General features: G+C 40.8%; 1 protein-coding gene across 6 annotated transcripts in view; it reads left to right on the top strand.

The window, feature by feature from the left end:
• Positions 1-23225, top strand: part of LOC125461702 (myoferlin-like) — a 204356-nt gene that overhangs the window by 2798 nt on the left and 178333 nt on the right. For all 6 annotated transcript variants that reach the window (XM_059653127.1, XM_048550744.2, XM_059653126.1 and 3 more), the window contains exons 2-3: positions 2108-2163; positions 2512-2603. In XM_059653127.1, coding sequence (XP_059509110.1) covers positions 2108-2163; positions 2512-2603 — 148 coding nt within the window. The remainder of the gene's footprint in view (positions 1-2107; positions 2164-2511; positions 2604-23225) is intronic.

The following is a 23225-nucleotide window of genomic DNA, read 5'->3' as shown; positions in this document are numbered from 1 at the left end:
AAGTTGAATGAGTGGGTAAATGTTTGGCAGATAGCTATCAGAGTAGATAAACTGCAGTGCAAAGTTATCTAATCTGTCTTCCTGTGTTTGCTTTTAAACAGAAATATGCAACAAGACATTGGTGTTCTTTCTAACTAGTTAGAGGGTAGGCATAATGTGCTAAAGAGGCTAAATGGTATGTTACCCTTGATTGGGAGACAATTTGAGTGCAGGAGCAGAGATGCCTTGCTGCATTTATACAGGGCCTTTGTGAGACCATACCTGGAATACTGCAGTTTTGATTGTTCTTTTCTGGGAAAAGATGCTCCTGCTTGTTTTTTTTAAGTGGTGAAGGTTTAGTATATTGATTCCTTGGATGGCAAAACTGCCATTTTGAAGAGAGGTTGAATTGGTTCTGAATATATTCAGAAGAGGTAGGAGAATCTCCTGGAAGCCCCTAAATTTCTAACAGGACTGTATACAGGATAAATCCTGAAAGGGTGTTCCTGATGGTGAGTGAGTTCAGAACCAGGAGTTGCAGACTAAGGATATATGGTATACCATTAGGCACTCAATTACTAGGGGTCATGAGTTCAACAAGAGAGAAGGAAAGCTCTTTACACAGGGTGGTGGGTGCCTGGAATGCGTTGCCCGCAGAGGTGGTAAACGCAGACATGTTAGCGTCTTTTAAGATATATTTGGACAGGTACATGGATGGGCAGGGAGCAAATGGATGCAAACCCTTAGAAAATAGATGATAGTTTAGACAGAGGATCTTGATCGGCACAGGCATGGAGGGCCGGAGGGCCGAAGGGCCTGTTCCTGTGCTGTAATGTTCTTTGTTCTTTGCTCTCTTGAAATTAGGAATAAAGTTCAACCAGTGTGTGCTGAACCTATGGCATTTGCTATTTCAGTTGTTGCCAAAACATTGTATAATTTCAAGGAGTTGGAGTTAAGGGATCAAAGTGTATGGGGTAGGGGTGGCATAGAGGATCAGAACCTGCTATTCAGTTGGATACTTAACTGTGATCTTAATGAATGGCAGAGCAAGCTTGATGTAGCCAATTGGCCTATTCCTGCACCTAATTTGTGTTTCAATCTTGAAGTTGAAGGCTTGTCATCTGCAAACTTATTTGAAATTGTTGACTTCAATGCAACTCAACTGTTGGTCATATAAACAGGCAACTTATTTGATCCTGACCAAGATGAATTTTCACTTTTTTCAGGTATTTGGAAATTAATATCTTTCCAACTAAGGAAGTTTTAAATTTGCCATTTACAGGGCATTGCTGAATTTAATGTATACCTGAATTTCATTAACCTGTGAGCAGAATGACATTCATTTCATTTCCAGTGGCCTGTTTGTTTTAAGTTAGTTGCTGTTTACATCCTAATGTCCTAAGCCAGCAGTGCTTCTCTGTATATTTTCTAACCAACCTGTTCCAAGATATTATTATGCTTCTTAGGAGCAGGTGGAGTTTTGAACCTGGGCCTCCTGGCTCAGAAGTATGGACACTACCACTGCATGAAAATCCTCAAACAATGCTTCAATTTTTATTGAATTTTGATTGGGCAATGATGGATTTGAATCAAAGTCCTCAGAACATTGTGGCACCCAAGATCGTCTTGCAGTAATACCACTAGGCTATTGCGTTGCCTACCAGCACTTGTGAATGTCACAAGATCAAGTCAGAAACAGCTGAGATTAACAATTGACATGATCACTTATGATTCAAATAAATCTGTGATTAAAGAATTTTTAATGGAATAAACATCAGAAAGAAGACAAAGATCTGTTCTGATTTGGGTCATATGATGATGCCTTCCAGCACTTTCCAGTTGGGTTTGAATTTTGCCTTTCAAGGAGCCCCCCCCAAGCACAGTAGACGTGGTAAATTATTGCAGATTTTTCAAGAACTTGCATGTAGAGATTTTTTTAAACACAAACATGTGACAAATGTGTTATTAAATGAAGTTTACCCTTAAATGTATGGAACAGGAAACAAGAATGAATCTGATACAGCACTTATAATTTTAAAAGCAATGCTTTTAAAATTTGGAACTCAATGTGCTATGCTTTATGTATAAATGACGTGCAAATATGACACATTTTCAATTCCTTTTTTAGGTGAGAAGAAAAAAACCAAGTCAGTTGACAATGAATTGAACCCTGTGTGGAATGAGGTAAGCAGAGTGCTTAGACTAACTGCTTTAAAAGTAACATCGCAGGGTGATGTGAAGGATTAAACCTACTGATTTGCAAAACTACATGTCTACATTATTCCATTTTTACATAATAATTCTCCATTCTTCTGAATATAATTAGCAGAAATCCCCTGAAATAAGCTTCTATGGAAAAACTCCCTGAAGACATTTTAATTAGTACTTAATCTAGAGTTGTTGAGTAGATCACAAACACTAACGTTTCAAATATCAGTTACTCGGTGGTAGTTGGAGATTATTCTAAATTGCTTAAGAAATGTTACTTGGAACTAACAATCAGTGACCATTGGCTGTGTTTTATACCTGCAGAAAATAGAATTTGACTTGAAGGGACAGACTCTAAATGCTTCTTCATCGATTCTTGTTGTGGTTAAAGACTATGAGACAATCGGAAAAGACAAGTATGTATTTTCAGTCAATTTCATGTATTTACTTCCAGCTTCTAGTAATTTTGTAGTAAATGTAGATGTGGTTAAAATGTTTTCTTGACTGGCATGCTTGATAAGCTTTTTTTGTATCATGCAGGAACACTGCATACCTTTCATAGATACCAAGTGCTAAGAGGTTTTTCTTTAAAGAAAGGGTTTCTCAGGAATTGGAAAGAATTGCCTGACGAGATATCACATTCTGAAGACTTTGCTTTGTTATGACTAACTAAAATCAACATGGACTATCTACTGTACTAGTATGGTTTGACCTGGGGAGATGTAAAATATTGTACAAATCTTGGTGTTGGTGAATATCACTTTTTTTAAAATTTAAACACAGTAAAATTCCAAGTATGAACAAGTCAAGAGTTCACTTTTTAAGCTGAAGTGTTACTGGACCTGAAATATTAACTTTGCGTTCACTCCAAGAATCTACCAGACCTGAGATAATGAAGTGTGGAGCTGGATGAACACAGCAGGCCAAGCAGCATCTCGGGAGCACAAAAGATGAAGGGTCTAGGCCCGAAATGTCATCAGAGAGGGGTTTGGAATAAATAGGGAGAGGGGGAGACGGACCGAAGATAGGTGGGGAGGGGATAAGTCAGTCCAGGGAAGATGGACAAGTCAAGGAGGCAGAATGAGGTTAGTAGGTAGGAAATGGAGGTGCGGCTTGAGGTGGGAGGAAGGGATAGGTGAGAGGAAGAACAGGTTAGGGAGGGGGGGAACAAGCTGGGCTGGTTTTGGGGTGCAGTGGGGGGGGGTAGGGGAGATATTGAAGCTTGTGAAGTCCACATTGATACCATTGGGCTGCAGGGTTCCCAAGCGGAATATAAGTTGTTGTTCCTGCAACCTTCGGGTGGCATCATTGTGGCACTGCAGGAGGCCCATGATGGACATGTCGTCTGAGGAATGGGAGGGGGAGTTAAAATGGTTCACGACTGGGAGGTGCACCTGAAGCCATACTGGGTACAGAGGATGCAGTATACCACACTGGCAGATGTGCAGGTGAACCTCTGCTTAATGCGGAAAGTCATCTTGGGTACTGGGATGGGGGTGAGGGAGGTGGTGTGGGGGCAAGTGTAGCACTTCGTGCGGTTGCAGGGGAAGGTGCCGGGTGTGGTGGGGTTGGAGGGGAGTGTGGAGTGGACAAGGGAGTCACGGAGAGAGTGGTCTCTCCGGAAGGCAGACAAGGGAGGGGATGGAAAAAATGTCTTGGGTGGTGGGGTCAGACTGTAGATGGCGGTTGTATCCGGAGGTTGGTAAGGTGGTATGTGAGAACGAGGGGGATCCTCTTGGGGTGGCTGTGGCAGGGGCATGTCGTGGGAAATGCAGGAGACACGGTCAAGGGCGTTCTCGCAATTCTCCAGTCTGTTTCCCATGAATGGCTAAAATAGACGTCCAGAGTTGGGTGTGTGGCTTGTTCTGTAAGTTCTTTTTTGCTGTTGAAATCTGTCCCTGACTTATTCCCCCCCCCCCCCCCCCCCCCCCCCCCCCCCCCCCCCCCCCCCCCCCCGCTGCCCAAACCACAGACTGCAATCAATTAGAAATCATCATGTTGACAAGCCCTGCCTTTTTTTGGTAGAAAACAGCAAAAGTGGCACCTTTGTTGAAGTAATGTGTCACTGTTATAAACAGTGCATATCGCTAATCAGGAAAAAGCTGTCTGATGTAGTCAGATGAAGAAGGTGCTGGTATTGTACTGGGGTGGACAAGGTCAAAATCGCATGACACCAGGTTATAGTCCAAGTATATTTGAAAACACCAAGCTTTCAGAGCATAGCCCCTCATCTTAAAACTGTTTGACTTTAAAAGTTTGCTACTTTGCTAATTCTACGTAAGCAGCATATTTTAAAAACTGCAGCACAGCTGTTGCTTTTAACTTCCTGTTGTCTGTCTGAGACTTGACATGATTAGTTGCTTATCCTAGTGGTTGACCTCATTGTTGCTGGGCACCTGGATGTCTTGTTGACTTGGTCTAAATTCAAGTTGTCAGGAAAGGGCTCTTGTGGTGTAATGCTATTGTGTGTAGTAATGAGCCAGAGGACCTAGTTGAAGTTCCACTTGCTCTGGCCACATGTCATTTAACACACTTGGGCCACTTGATTTCTAATTGGTAGTCTGTGGGCATTTATGTTTATGGTATCTTAAAATTTGTGGAAGGTGAAATCCATGTAATGAAGTATGGGAGTTGCTTCCGAGCTCGATGATAAGTATAGCTGCTGACTGCGTAATTCAAACGAATGTTTCTAAATTAGTTTATTAGTGTTACTTCACTGTACCTAAGACAGCCGTCTGCTACCTGTTTTACTTTGGTTGTAATCTTCAGTGCCTAGAATTGAGAGCTGACATGGCAAAAATAAACAAGCATATAGACCAAGTCATTGAATAACTTCAAAAGTAGGAAGGAGCACCAAAAGGGACACTGTGTGCTCTTCTAATGATTACATTGATATTTACTAAAGGTGGGGATGTCAAGGATGTTGAGGTTAGGGGATGGTGTCAAAGCACTTTTGGGCAGGTCAGCATAATGAACGGGGAAGCGTTGTCTTGAAATCTAATCTCTCAGATCCCCAGATCGGGTGGGATCTATCCCAGGATACTGTGGCAGACGAGGAAGGAAAATTGTTGGGACCTTAACAGACACCTTTTATGTTCTCTTTGGCCTCGGCCAAGGTTGTGCAGAATGGCCAGTGTTCCTTTGTTGCCTTTCCTGAAAAGAGATAATCCAGGTAATTACGAGTCAGTGAGTCTGTCAATGTTGGGGAAGCTTTTGGCTAAGGTACCAGGAGGATTTGTATGTATTTGAAGTGGATGGAACTGCTAGTGATGGACAGCATGGGTTTATGCAGGCAAGGTCATGCTTCACCAGTTTGGTTGAGTCTTTTTTGAAGAGATGCCAAGAATGATTAGAGAAGGACCATGCATGTTTTCTCCATGGACCTTTACAAGGCACGTCATTGTAGGTTGGCTCAAAACTTCGTCTCATGGGATCTGTGGTGAGCGGGGTAGATGGATGCAAAACTGCCATGGCCATAGCACAGTAGTGATGGAAGTGTGCTTGTCACCATGGAGTTCAGTAACTAGCAGTGTTGCATGGGGATCAGTGCTGGGACCTGTTTGTTTTCTTGTTTGTAATATAAATGATTTTGAGGAAAATATAGGTGATCTGAGTTTGTGGATGACTCCAAAATTGGCAGAATAGCAGATTTGGGCAGAGAAATGGCAGGTGGAGTTTAATTTGGACAAATGAGAGGTGGTACGTTTTGGAAATTCAAATTCAGGTGCAAATTTTACAATAAGTGGCGGAACCTTAAAAGCATTGATTATACAGGAATCCGGGTGTACATGCTGACAATCCCTGAAAATAGTGACACAGCCAGTTAAGGAATACAACTTGCTTGCCTTCATCAGCAAGGGCATCAAATGTAGAAGTTGTGAAGTACAGCTGTATAGAACTTTAGTTGGGCCTCATTTGGGATATTGCAAACAATTCTGGTTGCAGAACAATGTGGATGTTTTGCGGAGTAGGTAGCGAAGGCTTAACAAGATGTTGCCTGGTCTGGGAGTTTTGGGTATGAAGAAAAAATTGGACAAATGCAGATCCTGTTCACTGAAAACATGGAGGCCAAGGGGTGACTTGATAGAAGTCTACAAAAATTCAGACAGGGTGGTTAATTGGAGGTTTTTTTCCACCAGGTGGAAAAATCACCTATAAAGGGCACCGCTTCATGGTGGTGGGGGGAACTCACTGCCAGAGTATGTGGTAGAAGCTGGCACATCAACAATGTTTAAGGTGTATCTTGATTGACACACGAACAAGGATAGGAACTACGTATGGGCAATAAGTGGAGGGCCTAAATAAGGGTTAGGAATTGGCACTGGCTTGGTGGCCGTAAGGCCTGTTCCTGTGCTGTCTCGTGTTTTTTGTTTTTTTTTCTTTTTTGCATTGTAATTTTTCCAGACTTGTAAATTTGTATGCAAACCTGATGTATTCAGTTTGATAGCAAAGACATGTCTTTTCAAGCTTAATGTTTTCTCGGTCCGACCTGTGACTACATCAATGCTGAGGTCACTTCCATTTCCTTTCACAGCCTCTTCTGCCATTCCCACCCCTGCTTTGTCCCTAGTTCCCTCACCAATTGTCAAGATCTCAATTCTCTCACCCTGCACTGATCTCAACAATACTGCAGTCCTTTTAACAGCTCCTTCCTCACTGCCAGCTCAAACATAAGATCGGAAGCCCTCCAAGCCACTATTCAGTTAGATCATGGCTGATCATCTACTCCCAATGTCACTACCATGTGATCTCAACATTTTTGATGTTAGCCTTTAGAAATCTATCAGATTCTGTGTTGAATGTATTCACCATTGAGCTTTGGCCCGTCTGGGTGTCACTGACCTCGGAAGAAGTACCTCCTCGTTTCCAGCTTGAATAGCCTGCCTCTTGTCCTAAGATGGGTTGGCTTTTATTTTTGCTTCCTCCTGGCTAATGTTCAGAACCTAGGAACATCATCTTTACCTCCACCTGTCACACCCTATAACAACTTTAAGTTTCAATTAAGTTGCCCTCTGTTTTCCCTAATGTTTTACTATTGTTAGAGGTGTACAAATAGTTTAATAAAAAAACATTTTTGCTTGTTTCAAGCTATTTCATTAGTACACAAGGTGTTTTGAGCAAGTCCAAATGTTGAGCATTACCAAACTATGCTCATCAATTCTAAATACCTTCCTGCTCCTTTCTTATTAAAGAGGTCTCCAACAAACCATGGTTTCCTTTTTCATTATCCATGCCTTTTCAAACTCTCAATTTTTTTTTGTCCCAATCTACCCTCATTATCACTAAATGTAAGGATTTGTACGTATCCCTTCATCTCAGACTCATGTTACCTGACACACACTGTCTCTTATTCTCTATTTGTGTAAGCTTTCTCCTCCCCTGCTGCTTCCCCTTCCTCCACTTCTTTGAGAATTCTCTTTAAAATCCCTAAATTCCTGTCCTGTCTGTCTTTGGATCCAAGAATTTGCATCATTTAGATGCAGTCTTTCTTCACGTGGGCCAGTCTTTCTTACTCTTCAATCACACTAACTTTTGTTCTGTCTTTCTAAAAAGAACTTGTGCTTACGAAATGTGTTAAACATCTGCAGGAATTTCACAATCGCAGCAATGTTAATTGTTTAAGTGAACAGCTGTAAGCATTGCAACTAAACTGTGAACTGAAAGATCCCACAAATAATAAAGCAGAATACAGAGTGATTATTCAGTTTTTCCTGATTGAGGGTAACTAGGAACTGAGAACTTGGTTTAATCAAGATATTTTCTAATTGACCTCTCTGCAGAAGATGGTATGTAAACCAAGCCTCCTGGCTCAAAAGTACAGTACCATTCCACCTCCAATTGGCCACACCATCCTCCACTGCTTCTAATGATGTAGATTTTTCTAATTCCTGGTCAGACATGTTGTGACATACCTTCCAGAGCAGTTGGGACTTTTGATTCCAGGCTTCCTGGGCCAGAGGTAGGGGCGTAACCACTATGTGACAGTCCAAGCTTTTCGTGGTACAGGCCTTGCTTGTTTCCACACTTGCACATCATTGCCTTACAGCCTTAACATTAATAACAATGATTTCTGCTTCTACATCTGCAAGTGTCATTCCCAGAATTGACCAACGAACTATCCTTTGTTTCCTTAGTAACATTTTACTATCTGTGACCACATCTGGTTTGGATTTGGCTTCCATGCTTATGCTGATATTCAACTTTGCCACTGTTTCCCTTTGCCATCTGTGGTGTCTCGGGGGTTTGTTGGACTTTTTTCTGTTCATTCTGGCCCACCCAGAACTTAGTGCCAACTACCACTTCTGTCTCTGCTAATCTATAGTGCTCCACTATCCCAATGTATTGAGTTATTATCCCTTCACAATCTTTCAGCAGCTTAAGTTTGTCATCTTACTTCTCCTCTCCAATGCTTTCAATTCTGCTTAACTCTAGCTTTTATACATGCATTGTGGCTGAGCCGGCAATGAATATTCAACATTTCCCTAATAAGCCCACAGCTTCTTCCTTTTTAGACAGCTTCCCTTAGATTTTCTTTTGAGCAAGCATTCACTCAATTCTAATAGCTGATGATCACTTTCTTCCCAAGTATTTCAAAAGAAATACCTCGTGTGAAAATGCAGCCTGTAAACACAAGTATCTGTGTAGTAACAAATTTTGCTTCAGTGTGGAACTTGGAATATGAGTGTGTTCGGTTTCAAGTGATTAGTCTTGGAGGGACACTACCTGCCTGGAGGGTGTTGTCTTTTTGTGTGTACTTTAGTGTTGTTTTATTTATATTCTGATATGTAAGTGAAATGAGTATTTATTCTTCTAGGTGTGGTGTCATTTGTGTGCAGCAGCTAATTACAGAAATGATGGTATCATTTAAGCAGTAGAACATAGATCATAGAATCTCTACAGTGTGGAAACAGGTCCTTTGGCCCAACAAGTCCACACTGAACCTCCGAGCATCCCATCCCCCTGTAACCCACCTAATCTACACCTCCCTGAACACCACGGGAAATTTAGCATAGCCAATCCACCTACCCTGCAATCTTTGGACTGTGGGAGGAGATCAGAGGAAACCCACGCAGACACGGAGAATTCGCAAACTCCACACGGTCACTCGAGGCAGGAATTGAACCTGGGTCCCTGGCACTCTGAGGCAGCAGTGCTAACCACTGTGCCACCATGTCACCCCAATAGACTAAAGCATTTCAATTTTTGGTGTCTGATTCACATTATTAGTGAGAAGTGGAATATGTGCAGAAGACTAACTTAAACTGTCTAAAAGTGATTTGACTAGCAGTAAGTTTCATGACCACCTTGCAATTGCTTAGCAAAATGGATATTACTTCTGTTGTGTATCTGTTTCTATATTTTTCACTGCTAAACCCTTAGCCCATGCTTTGACAATCACAAGGCTGACTTCAAGCTGAATGTCCTACATCAAGACTCCACTTATTATTCAGAACCTTGCTTTGCACCTTTGTTCAGCTTTTATCTCTTACACTTGTGAGCTTGAAATCTCTGTCTCCCCTTCTTCCTGCCCCCCAACCTTTTTTGAATCATCTGTTGCCTTTTGTCCCCTTGAGATTTTGAATTGGCTTCCTGTATGTGAGATCCAGATAAATACATGCATGTTGCTCTTAAGTCTGTGCAAATTAACTGATCAGTTTTGGCGTTCAACTCAACTTTCATTTGTATCACAAAAAATGTTTGCTTCTTCAATCAAACAAGTTCTGCTTCTTTCTATTGAAGAGAATAGAATTCTGTAATGGTCAATAAATTTGTCAGGAGATTGTTCTTCTTCAAAGAACAGTGAAATGTTAAAGTTTGGTTTATTTAACTCCCCTGACTTTCTGCTTGCTGGAGGGTGGAGGAAATGTTAACATCAGACATTCCTGACTTAATAGTCACTCTCCCAGTATTACATTAATTTTTATGACCGGACATCCCTGATTTTTGTACTGAAATTCTAACTGTTCCATTGTAAACTACAGGAATCTGGTGAATTGCGTATTCTCTGAAGAGCAGCTTTTTGACAGTGATGGAGAGCTTCATCCTGGGGATCCAAATTGAATTTGGTTGACTTGTAGGTTGGGCTAGGAGTGAAGAACTGCAGCACATTCAATCCATAATTACCTTTGCAAAACCCTTCTCTGATTTTCAGTTTTAATAGTTCACAGTCCAATTGGCGAATTTCTTTGAGGTTGTTTTTAAACCTAATGTCATGAGTTTTTCAGAAGGCCGGGCATGGGGTTGCAACTGTTTATTCAACCAGTAATTTTCATGTTTTGAAAATTTTTTTTGTTTACATTTCATACGAAGAAATAGTGACTTTTCACTTTTTCTCTCGTATCAGCAACTGACATGAGAGCTAGTCTGTCTTGCTGCAACGTGTTCTGAGGAATTGTGGGCTATAGTTGTGCATTGTTTGCTGTTTTGTAGAGGCATGTTCTGCAAATCAGGAGTGGCACTCACTTTCTTCAGGAAGAAAGTCTTGTTGAGAATGTAAAGCTACATTTAAAATGAGACCAGTAACCTTACACTGCACTCTAAAGTTATCCCAGCGTTTTGTTTGCCAATTTTATTTTCAAACAATACTCCTTTTCCCTCCCTCCCTCCCCTCTCTTCTCCCCCACCACCTCCCTCTACTTTTTTTTCCCTTTTGTCTTTTCCAAATTGCCTCATTTCCTTGGAATGCTGTACTTTATTAAAATGACTAATGCTCTAATTTAATCCCTTCCTCCACCTCCCTCCATTTTGGAAAATGTGCTCTCCAAGTTAATAGATGAAGTTTGTTAGTAAGTGTTGCAGAGAATTTATTTTCCAAACTGATTCTTGTATGCGTATGTTGCTTAAGAATTGTAATTCTTGAGTATAATTCTACAGCATCTCCATCTCAACATTTCAGAAATTACAAGTTAACATTAGGTATGTTTATAGTTTGTGTTGCAAGCTTAATCATCCTGTTATGTGGCCACTGCTGATGCTTAAGGGTGGGGCAAATTGTTTTACAACTTTCAATGTGTATTGATGTTCCATACGTGGGTATGGAATTGCAGCAGTGCATGCTACTCTGTCTTTCTTGCCCACACTTTTTTTTTCAATATAATTTTTAAACAGTGCATGCTCTAGTCCTTGCTAAAGTGTGCCTTGGATTCATTGGGATTTAACAGAATGGACTGGAAATGTTTTTTTAAACGATTGGTGTTCAGTGGTGTCATTCATCCGATCACAATTGCAATTGATTTTTAGATTAGGAAGTGGAATTGAACTATGTATATGGTTAAATTAACATTCCACCTGGAAACGATTAGAATTCCAAAATCGAAGTTAAACTCGCCACCCTACAACACCTCCCAAGAACCTGAACGGTTAAGCAAAGTTGTAACTTGTATTATAATTTTGGAAATGCAAAACCATGCACCAGTAACCTAGCAACAGCTCTTAAATGGGCACACCCCTCCATGGGGAATGCAAGATGACGAAGCAGTCTTTCTAGAGCTGTTACAAAAATCTCTTACTTGACTTTTCTCACTAATTTTGGCCTGACTTTGCGATAGAAACATGAGTTTATTGGCAGACTCCTAAACTATTAGGAGAACAAATGTAATGGTGTCCTCTCCAGTGGTACTGCCTTTGTTTGTGTATCTGTTTCTAAACTGTCTGCCAAATGTGCAGAGGGGATCTGGCTCTGAGCCAGTGGAACGTTCTGCAATGTTGAAAGAAAAATTTCAGTTGGACTTTTAAATAATTCCATGTGCGGAAGAGAAGCAGAATTGTTTCTCTGACACTAGCCCTGTTTTGTGCTGAATAGTTGTACATGGTGCAAGTCTCCCTTTTTTTTAAAAGAATGACCTGAACAGAATATTATTGCATTACTATAGGGTTTGTTTTCAGCAACAAGCTTTTGTTGTTTTTAATGTGTGCAAACTTTACAGGTCATTCATCATTCTAACTCTACTTGGGGAAAAAATGGGTGTTTTTTTTGGTGGGGCGGGGGAGATAAAAGGAACTGCAGATGCTGGAGAATCTGAGATAACAAGGTGTAGAGCTGGATGAACACAGCAGGCCAAGCAGCATCAGAGGAGCAGGAAGGCTGACGTTTCGGGCCTGATTCCTGAAGAAGGAACTAGGCCTGAAACGTCAGCCTTCCTGCTCCTCTGCTGCTTGGCCTGCTGTGTTCATCCAGGTCTACACCTTGTTATCTCTGGGCTTTGTTTGGCTGATTTGGAGATAGTAAGAACTGACAATTCTGGAGTCAAAAAGTGTGGAGTTGGAGGAACACCGCGGAGCAGGGGCAAGAAAGTTGGTGTTTTGCCAAAGAATGGTCCTGACCTGGAACGCCAACTTTTCTGCTCCGTCGGGCCCACAGACTGCTCCTCTAGCTCCATGCTGTTGCTTTTGACTGGACTTCACTTTCAATGGTTTTTTAATCATCTCTTTTTGAATTGAGATTTATTCTTAATTGATGAATGGCTGAATAAAATTTAGTGCAAATTCAGTTTGAGATGACAGCTCTTACATCTTGTTTATATTCTAGAGATTGGACCTCTTTATAAGAGCCATACTTGGAGCATTGTTTTTTCAGAATGTGATTGGGACTCCCTCATTTTCGCTATTGGCCTCTAGTGAGCTCAGCAAAATTTCAAAACACGTCGGTATTTTCTGATTCCATTTTGATGAATTGTCTGAGTATAATGTGAGGAAGTAGTTAGTTGCCTCATGTTATACTGTCTGCCAGCATAAATATGTATATGGCAAACAAGGCACATGCTTGTCAGTTTCTTATCCTGTTTTACACTGGACAGACCACTGATCTGAAGCTATAGCTTGAGGAATGACACTCCAAGCGTGGCTGACCAACTTCTCTCCTCTCCCTCTCTTTTTTTTTTCTCCTCCTCCTCCTTCCCCCCCCCCCACCCCCACCTTGCTACTGGTCATGAATGGGGAAGCAATGGCTTAGTGGTATTGTCACTAAACTATTAATCCAGAAATCCAGGTAATGGAGACAGCCAGGTGTAGAGCTGGATGAACACGATAGGCCGAGGAGCAGGAAAGCTGACATTTTGGGTCTAGGCCTAAAACGTCAGTTTTTCTGCTTGGCCTGGTGTGTTCATCCGGGGCTAGACCACCTTATCTCATTCTGCAGTTCCTACTAATCCAAGTAATGGGTCCAGGTTTGAATCCCACCATGGAGGAATGGTGGAATTGAAATCCATTAAAAACCTGGAATCAAAAGTCTGACCATGGAAACCGTTGTCAATTGTTGGAAAAACCTATCTGGTTCACTTACGTCCTTTTTAGGGAAGGAAACTGCCATCCTTACCTGGTCTGGCCTACATATGACTCCAGACCCACAGCAATGTAGCTGACTCTTCATTACTCTCTGGGCAATTTGGGATGGGCAATAAATGCTGGCCTAGACAAAATGTTCTCATCCCATGAATGAATTTTAATAAAAGTATTGGAAGAATTTGCAGGTGGCTGATCAAATGTCTTTTCGTTATAGAATGGGATGCAAACCTGAAGCTCCAGTCTCAGACAGGAAGTGTACCCCAGTGACCTGTGACCTCCATTGGATTTTTCATGAGGTCAATGCACTGAATCTTGGGCTGCACGTGGTCAAAGCAGTGCGTTTTGGAACTGCAAACTAAACACCTGGTTTCAGACGCTTTATTTTCTCTCATCCCATTTGGAAAAAGTTTTGCTGTGTGTAGCTTGGCCAGAATACAGTTGCAGTGAGAATAATTCTTGTCTTGCGTTAATATATTATGCTGCTGTTTTAAACAATTAATGGTTTTGGAGTTCAGGAAACTTGAGACCCTTGAGAGTATTGATAGATTTTCTGGAAGGTGTCTGCAGCTCACTCGTGTGCTTGGGCGGGATGTCAGGCTGTATGGGCACAGAGAATTTATCCATGGATGTTGAAATGTTCCACCATGTTTTCTCAGAACTAGCAACTAATTTATGAATAACATCTTGCATGAGGTGTAGGATCAGTCGATCTGTTGGTAAGGATGAGAGGAGAAATGTTAATTGTTTTTCAACAATAGGAGTTTTGTGTCTATTTAAAATTTCACCAGTTGCAATATGGAAATAAGTTGCTAGGTCCAACCAGGACACACCAGCTTTGTTTCCCTTGAGGGTGTGGTGCTAATTACTCTGGCCCAAAGTGTTCCCATGATCCTTTCTTAACCTATTTTCTTTATACACCTATCCAACCTACGTTCAATCCAAATAATGAGGGACAATAATTTAGGAATGATCCCAAGTGGGTACTGGGATCTCAGCCTTCACTTTTTGTATATTGTGTAGTGAAGACATTTTACATGACTTCTTAATAGGGATTCTGGATGTGGTGTGGAGGGGTAAAAGGCTTTATGGATTTGCTTCTGTCTGTGTGACTTAAAAGCTAATGCGTGGGCCACGTATTCAAGGCTAATAGTGTTTTGATTGCATTGGAGTTTGGTGTTCAATGGGATTAAAAGACAGCTCAGTCAAGCAGACCCTTGGTCAGACCACAACTTGGAGCCTTGGGTTTTTTGGCAGCAAATTAAGCTAAAATTTGCACATGCTGGCCTCAATCGCATGTGGTGCAGACTCACTGGAATGATAACAAGAATTTGAGGAAAATTTCCAAAAAATAATATTGCATTCCCTTGTAAGGCAAGGGACTGATCTAATTTGACCCTTCTGTCAGGTAGTGACAGAAGGAATCACCTCCACTGGGAATCCAAACAAACCGAAGTGGCCTACAGCTCCCAACTTTAAGCCAATTTAGAAGTGAAATTAGAAATTGGTACAATAGAAATCTGAGAATCTCTTCCCTTCTCCTCCGCCTTCAACCTACTGCACCAAAAGAAAATTCTGTGGGTTCTGAATGCATGAAATTTTCCAGTTGGGTTTAGTGTTTATTCCCTATGTTAAGATGTGTGAAGAAGTGGATCTGCAGACTAGTCAAGCTAATTCACGTAGAACAGACTGAGAATGCACGGAGACTTCGTGCCCATTTTGGGGTCCGTTTGCCTTGGCTATGCCATATGTGGCTGTTCTACCACTACAAGAATACAACAGTAGTCTGTAGCCTGTGTAACGTTGGTTTGGAAAGAGGAATGACTTTACCTTGCCAGCGATACACTCATCATTTAAAACAATCCCTCCCAAAGAATTTTATATGTTGCAGAGCTAAATGTTTAAACTAGCTCTGACTCACTGCTGAAAGGAATGACGTTTAGAACTGAACTGAACTGGTCTGGTCTTGCATTTATTTTAGATCTTGTTCAGAATGTTTCTAAAATTTTGGCATTAAAGCAGAGCAAGATCACTTTTTTTAATCTAATGCAGATCTTAAATTGGTTATTAAACCTCTTTAAGGGGATCTCTTGTAATGTAGCTCTGAAACGAGTAATTTCGGAAATCTGGTAATACAAACAAAAGCATCACATTATTTAAATAAACTGCAGTTTCTGTTTATGCTGTACATAAGAGATACCATGCTGTGGCTGGGAGGAGGAAGGGGGAAAGATGTTCAGGAGGTTTTGTTTTGAGAGGGAAAAGGAAAGTATTTTAGGGTTCTCTCAGTGAGAATGTGATGAGAGGGGGCCTTTTGTCATTGGTACAATTTGAGGCAGTGACTTTTGTATGTAAAAGTCACTGAAAATGACCAGTACTGTCAATTACATCACCCCTACTTCCAGGAACAGTAGAAGGGATAGATCTAGTTGGTAGCATGAATTAACTAAAGGGTGTAGATCATATATAACTCAAAGATGAGGCCTTTTGAAACTTTCTGACAAATGTTTGGTTAATGGGTCAGTGGCAATGCATGACCTGAATTGAGATTTGGTGTGTTATTGGATGTAGGTGGTGGAGTTCTGGCTGTTAACTTTTTGCTGTCAAAAGACTTTGTGCATGAGATAATCTGGGGGTTATGGTGTCTGGGTAAAATGGAAAGCTGTCATTTTCTGAAACGCTGAACATCAGTTGCGTTGTATTCTCTCCATTTCACATCTTTGCTTTTCAAACAATTGTCGTCCTGAAATTTTTTTAAATGTTGGATCTGCTGCTGAGACTTGATTATTCAGTTTGCACAGACAATGGGGCCATCCTTTTTCTCACTGGCAGCCTTCACAACTGTAACCTACATTATGCCTCAAGCTATAGATTGTAAACAGACTTGATCAAGGTGCAACATCGGAAGAAGGAAGGGCAAATGGATTAGATTAGAAAAATTTCTATCAAGTAATTGAAACCATCTAGTATTTTCAAAACTCTTTTAGAATTTCCAAGAATTTGTACTCTAATGTGCACAATGTTCTGGATGGGAAAGATGTTGGGGCCACCATGGCATCAATGGCAGTTGACTGACAGCTGTGAGGTCCCTCTTTATACGTTTTTTCCTCTGCGGGCATAGTTTATTCATTGGCTCTTGAGGCCTGATTGCAGCTACAGCCCACTTCTTTTGTATTCAGGGCAAACCTAGTAGTTTTAATTCAAACCACCTTCCTCTGCCTTGCTCAACACACTCGCTCAACAGTTCCCTAATGAACTAGTCGGCTGCTTAATAGCCCTCTCTTGACACCCCTCTCTCCCTACACGCAAGATTTTTCACTCTGATCCTATGAAGTCTAAGGCACTAAAATGGGGTGTCGCGAGAAAAAATGTTTGGAAAGCAGTGACCGTCTTTGATCTTTGCTATCTTTCCAATGAGGAATTGATGCTGGAGAAATGATGTTCATTGTGACTGGATGGGAAGAGGTGTGGACAACAGATAAACTGAAATCTTGTTGTGATGTGCTGTCATAGTCCAAAACCCAGCGTTTCTACCAAAAAAACTAATTCTCTATTATGCTCATTTGTGCCCAATTTCAGAAAATTTGACATGAGGATTGTTTTATCTCTGGTTTGTTTGTTTTTAAAGTTTGGCTGATCTATCAGATGGATAACTGAAGCTGCTGCTCTTTAGTCTATCCCTACTCTCTTGCACCACCACCATTTAACAAATATCATGGAAGCTATAAACCTTGAATCGTGTTTTTTTTCCTCAGGTAGTTGGTCATTCCTGTTGCCAAGTTTAATTTCATGTATTTTAGAATGAAATTGGGCATATTTGACTACTGGCCGTGTTTGCAACCCTTTGGATTAACAATTTAAATTGCCATGCTAGAGGAGGAAAAATGAGATTCTATTGGAATATGAACCTATTTTATTAAGTAAAATACTTTTGAAGTTTGCAAACACAAGTTATTGCAATTATGGGTGGCACAATGGCTTAATGGTTTGGACTGCGACCTCAATGCCAGGACTCCAGGTTCAATCCACTTTTGGGAAACTGCCAGTATCGAGTTTGCATGTTCTTCCCATGTCAGATTAGGTTTCCTCCAGGTGGTCCAATTTCCATCCACAATCCAAAGATATGCGGGAGAGGTGATTTTTAGTGAAGATAAATTACCTGTAGTGTCCAGGGATATGCAGACTAGGTGGGTTTGCCATTGGAAGTGCAGAGCTACAGAAATGGTTCATCGGGTGAGTCTAGGTGGGATGCTCTTCAGAGGGTTGGTGAGGACTTGATGGGCCAAAAGACCTGGTTCCACACTGTAGGGATTTATAAAATTCTATAACTGCAGAACTAAATTGCATGCAAACAATAAATCCTTGCAATTGTACCACACCTGTTCCCAGCATCATTCTAAATTGTGCAGCAATCACAATGCTGTCAATTTAATGAATGTGATCTTGTCATTGCTTTTAATTATGGTATGAATCAACAAGTAGCCATTCTGCATTTCCCACAAGTTTTGTGAAACAGCAGACCAGTCCCAGGAAATTACATCATGGTGTGTTTGATGGGAGTTAGTTCTGCCAGAACTTGTGAAATATTTAAACAAATTCCAGACCTTAGTTACATAGTTGAGGAAAAAATGCATTCTATAAAGTGATGTTGGATCATGTTTTGTTTATAGCAGGAAATCATTGACTCTTTCTGCACTGTCGAGATTCTATTTGGCCCATTGAGTCTGCTCTGATTTGAAGACCATCCCACCAGACTGCTGCTTTAGCCTGGCATAATGTTGTAATATGGGCAAGACTTGATTTGAATGTTTGGTTCGTTAGTGGCAGGCCAGACGAAAATACTGTTTATCAGATACTAATGATGAAATAGTGCTGTTTAGATAGGAATGTTTTGCATATTTTTAGTCTTCAAGATTTATCTGCAACTCTAACTGTATTACTGTCACATTTCTGCATCAACAATGCCAGGCCTTTAGCTTCCCCATTAATTTATCAGAAAATAGTTTGCTTTTTAAATACAATGGAGGATCACCAGTCTGAAATGTAATCAGTTCATTGTTTGTTTTTTTTTCTGTCTCTGTCCTTCTCCCTCTGTCCCCATGCCCCCTCCACTTTTTTAAACCCCCCCCCCCCCACAACCACCAAACTTCTTCAAAACAAAAAGTAAATATGTTGTTAAAATGGCAAAGAATTTGAGTGAGTAATTCTAACACTGGAGTAATCCACTTTAGACTCATTTGTATTTGAAATATGCTGTTATCTTGAAATTTTGTTGCCTTCTCCCTGTAGTAAAAACAATCCATTTTAAGTGTATGTGCAATGGCACTGAATGAGGCCCACAGAAGGGCCTGGCAGTAGATTGGAGATATGTTAATTAGACCCAACAGGAAAATGAGGTAGTTGCTCCAAACAGGATAGGTGGAACTTTGTGTCTGACTCAAGTCCACAAGTTTAGATTCTCCAATCTAACCAAAAGTACACATTTTTAAAAAAAAAACTGGGCAGCTAAAAGATTTATTCAGTGCTGTGTACTGTCCACGTCTTTTTCCTCTTCATAAAGTGAACTTGCTCGCCGGTATAACTTCTCACTGCAGAAGACTTCTGATAGCATTCAAAACTGTGAAATCTGACACTACTGAATTCTTTTTCTTTTTAAATTACTTTGAATTGTGATCCTTTTTGTACCTAAACTGTTATACTGAAGCAAGAGTGTTTTGGATATCGCACCCGATTTATAGATTGAACAGCCTGCTATGTTGCCAACTTGGTGAGATTTGTGGAGGAGTGCTGAGTGTTTCCAGCTTGACACAGTAGATCGGGCAGAGAGACAGTAACAGGACTGTTTGGGATGTACTTGTGGCAGTTCAGCAAGGGTTTCCCTCTGTGAGCTTTATTGATGACTTTGCTCCAGCAATCTTATGCTGCTGTCTGCATTTAAGTATGCAAGCCACTTCCAAGTGGCAGCTTCTGTGATCTTGGGCTCAGAGCAGCAGAAGTACTTGGGTGTGGAGTCCCTTAGTGATGTTTATGCATGTCATACTTAAAACCCCAGATGTTCAGCATTTCAATCACTGTCCACCTGGTATCAAGTTGCCACCCCCAGGTCAATATGGTCTGGAGAAAATGCAGGCATGCCAAATGTTAATGACCTTACAAAAGGTCAGGTGCCACCATCATCCTCCTACTTTGCAGTCAGTGTCCTACTGTGCCCACCTCCCACTAAAGGCTCTATCATTCTCAATTTTCCGTGCAACAACTTCCCTTTAATTAGTCTGAATCACTGCTGACCACCACTGTCCACTCACTCTTAATACCTTGTGACCTCCTACGACTGATAGACCAGCCCCCTGACTGACTGTAGGCCCCCTTGACTACTCTTGGTTAAAAGGCATGGAGTATGTTTGCTGTGTAAACGGTCACCTCTACACACCACATGGCAGTGCTGTATGCAGCATCGTACAGTAACATGTTCACTCCCTTCACTGTTTCTGGCACGAGTGCCAAGCTGCCTGTCTGTATCCAGAAGCAAGGGATGATGTGAGCATCTAAGTAAAGGGCAAAATGGGTGACCACTTAAAAACATTTCTGATGAAGAGAGATTCTTTTCAGCCTTTTGATGTGATTGTGTAATGCACAATCATGCCATCCCCTCCAATCTCCACACTTGTTTGCTTAATCATAGCAAAAGAATATCCAACTTAAAATAAATGAAACAGAAGTAGGGGTAGGTTAAATGGCCCCTATAACCTGCTATGATCTTGGCCCCCCTCTCTCTCACTTGGAGAATTAAGCTATTCATGATCTTGCCCTTCGACAGGTAGATCAAAACTATCTTCTTTATAATCCATCCCTCTTACAATGAAGGCCAACATTTTACTTGCCTCTTATTTGCTGTGCCTGGATGCTAACTGTCTTGTGTACAAGGATACCAAGATCCTTCTGCACAGCAGCAAATTCTTATCTTTCTCTATTTAAATATTTTGTGTTTTTTTTATTCCTACTGAGGTGGGTAAGCTTATTTTGGCTCCATCCTCCCAAATTCTTGTCTCGTCACCTCACCTGTTGATGCCCCTTAGCAGATCCTTTTATCCTCGGAACTTTCAAAAGTTGTTGAGAAACAAAGCTCAGTGACCAGTTGTATGACTAGCAAATCTGGTGTTGAGATTGTGGATCATTGAGTCTGCAATCCTGATGGCAACCTACTAGTTAAAACATGTCAGCCAGGAAATCGCCCTTTCTCATAATTGAGTTTGACTAAATATTTCTTTTTAAATGTCTGCCACTACTTGCCTACCAAATGCAATAGTTAAATCTTTCTCAGTCTTCTAAAGCTTTACAATAGATTATTAAAAGCTTAAAGACCAGTTTCTAACTCCTATCTCACCCTCAAACACTGAAATTTTTCTTTTATGATCAATGTGCTATTGATCCTCCCCTATGAGATCATTAATCCTGCTTCATTAAACTCCTCCAGGTCAATGTCTATTTACTAGTTTATTCCACAGTGTATTTTGCTGAATAACTCTCTTGAATGCTATCTGTGTTCTTGTCCTCAGTTGCATTTTTCAGTCAGACTTCCTCTGAAGATTAAATTCATCTATCAATTTTTTTGCAGCATGTATCTTACAAGATTGCATTTGCATTGACTTGATTCATACTGTGTAGCTTTTTTAGGAGTCCTAGGGATTAATCCCACAAAAAACATCTCTCCCTTTTTTCCTTCTGTTCTTTTTCACCTCCCCTTTAGAAATGTCAAGTATAGCTGTTGTTCAGTTCCTAACCTCTGTCACTTTGAAATCATGTCTCTGTACAACTTGTTCATCAAAATACCTCTTTGGCTTTTGTTTGTACCATCGCCCATTCATCTAGACTTTACAAATATACACAATATTCATAGATCCTTTTAATTCTGTTCCACTTGTTTTCTGCCTACTTACAGCCTCCATTGAAGGTGCACTTTTTTGGATTGTACGTTGGTGTCTTCCTGTCTTCTGTTTATCATTACTGGTTTATTACCTGATGTGATTGCCCCGTTTGTTCTGTGGTTCAGGATCTCTCTTCACCTTTGAGCTCTTAATTTGCCACTACTTGTTTAAAAGCAGTCTTCAATACCTTAGGACAAGTTCAAACAGCGCAACAAAACAGGCTGTCCAGTTTTCCTACTGCAGTTCCCATGAATTACAATACATTCTGGCACAGCAATCTGTCAGCTGCATACTCTAGTCTGAGTTTATTACCATGTACCAAGTGCCTTATGTTCAGTGAAATCTGCTTTTGACAGAGCTGATGTGCTACTGCTTTTATTCACTTGCACTAATGCAAATTTTAAATTTTTCATTTAACACTTCCTAGTTTAAATTTCCTTGTCTTGAGGTGAGGCAAGATGATAAAAGAAAATGCTCACTTCTGTCCTGTATTGTTACTTGCTTGGTTTTTTCTTTTTTTATTTACCCCTCTCTTTTGAGTATTGTTGGGGGGTTTTCTAGCTGCTTTTAATTGCTTCACTTGATGTTCTTCCCTGGAATTTCTTTTCCTACCTTCCATCTGTTACCTCTGCATTGCCCAGAAACACAGTTGCACTCTGCATGTAAACAGTGGCTGCGAGAGCAGGCCCAGAATCTAGGAATCCTGCAGCAAGTTGCTTATCTCCTGAGTCCCCAAGGCCTGTCCACTAGCCAAAAGGCACAAGTCAGAAGTGTGATGGAATACTGTCCATTTGCTGGATGGATGCAGGTCCAACAACACAAGCTTGACACCATCCAGGACACAGCAGCCTGCTTATTTGGTACCACATACCAAAGCATCCATTTCTTCCATCATTTGAGGCCAAGTAGCAGTGCATATCCTCTGGAAAATGGAAACAGGGCATGGTCTCAAAGTAAGTGGTCATGTACTTAAAGATGAGGAAGAACTTGTTGGGGTGGCGAATCTATGGAATTCTTCACCACAGAGGGCTGTAGAGGCTAGTATTTAAGTAATACAAGGCTGAAGTAGACTTTTTTAAACAGTAAGAGAATGAAGGTTATTGGGAAATGGCAGAGTGGAATTGAAGATTATCAAATCAGCCGTGGAACCGAATCCTACACCTTTTCTGGTTTTGATGTTTAATTCTATCATTGCTTTATTCTTCCCTATAGCTATAACTTTCTGTAACTTTAAGTTCTTTCTCAGTTAAGCTCCAGTTCCCCTGATGCTCAGTTTGGTGAATCTCTTCTTTTTTTTTTCTTCTTCACTTCACTAAGATCTTCTTTTTTGAACTCTTCTCTTTGGCCAGGTATTTTGTCTGGATATGATTCAGAATCCACTTTTACATGTACACCTCCTGTAGTCCTTCTGGAATGGCTTTGTTCCATTCAAAAAATGCAAATCCTTAAACGTCTGAGGTTGAACTTGTTCCGTTTTTAAACCTACAGTCAGTTTGGTGTGAACTGCTACAGGATTTGTTTTAATTAAAATAATTGCTTTTTCCAACTAACTTTTATCTCCAAAGTAGGCTTTCCCTCTACATATTTAAGTCAAAGTTTTTTTTTGTGACAAATACTTCATGCAAATAAGCATTCCCAACACCCTGAACTTCAGCTGGCTGAATAAATTGGACAGGTTAGGGTTGATTGCCTTGGATGGATAGGAGAATATCTGGTTTCTCAAACTGAAAGGACTGACAGTAGATGGGGAGAAACCGTTCCCCTCAGTGGAAGGGTGGTGAACCAGAGAACAGTGATTCTAAGCTGAACGGAAAAAGAATCCGGTAATGTGAG

This window comes from Stegostoma tigrinum, chromosome 20, assembly GCF_030684315.1.
Source record: "Stegostoma tigrinum isolate sSteTig4 chromosome 20, sSteTig4.hap1, whole genome shotgun sequence".
Taxonomy (NCBI): Eukaryota; Metazoa; Chordata; class Chondrichthyes; order Orectolobiformes; family Stegostomatidae; genus Stegostoma; species Stegostoma tigrinum.
This window is presented reverse-complemented; position numbering and strand designations above follow the sequence as displayed.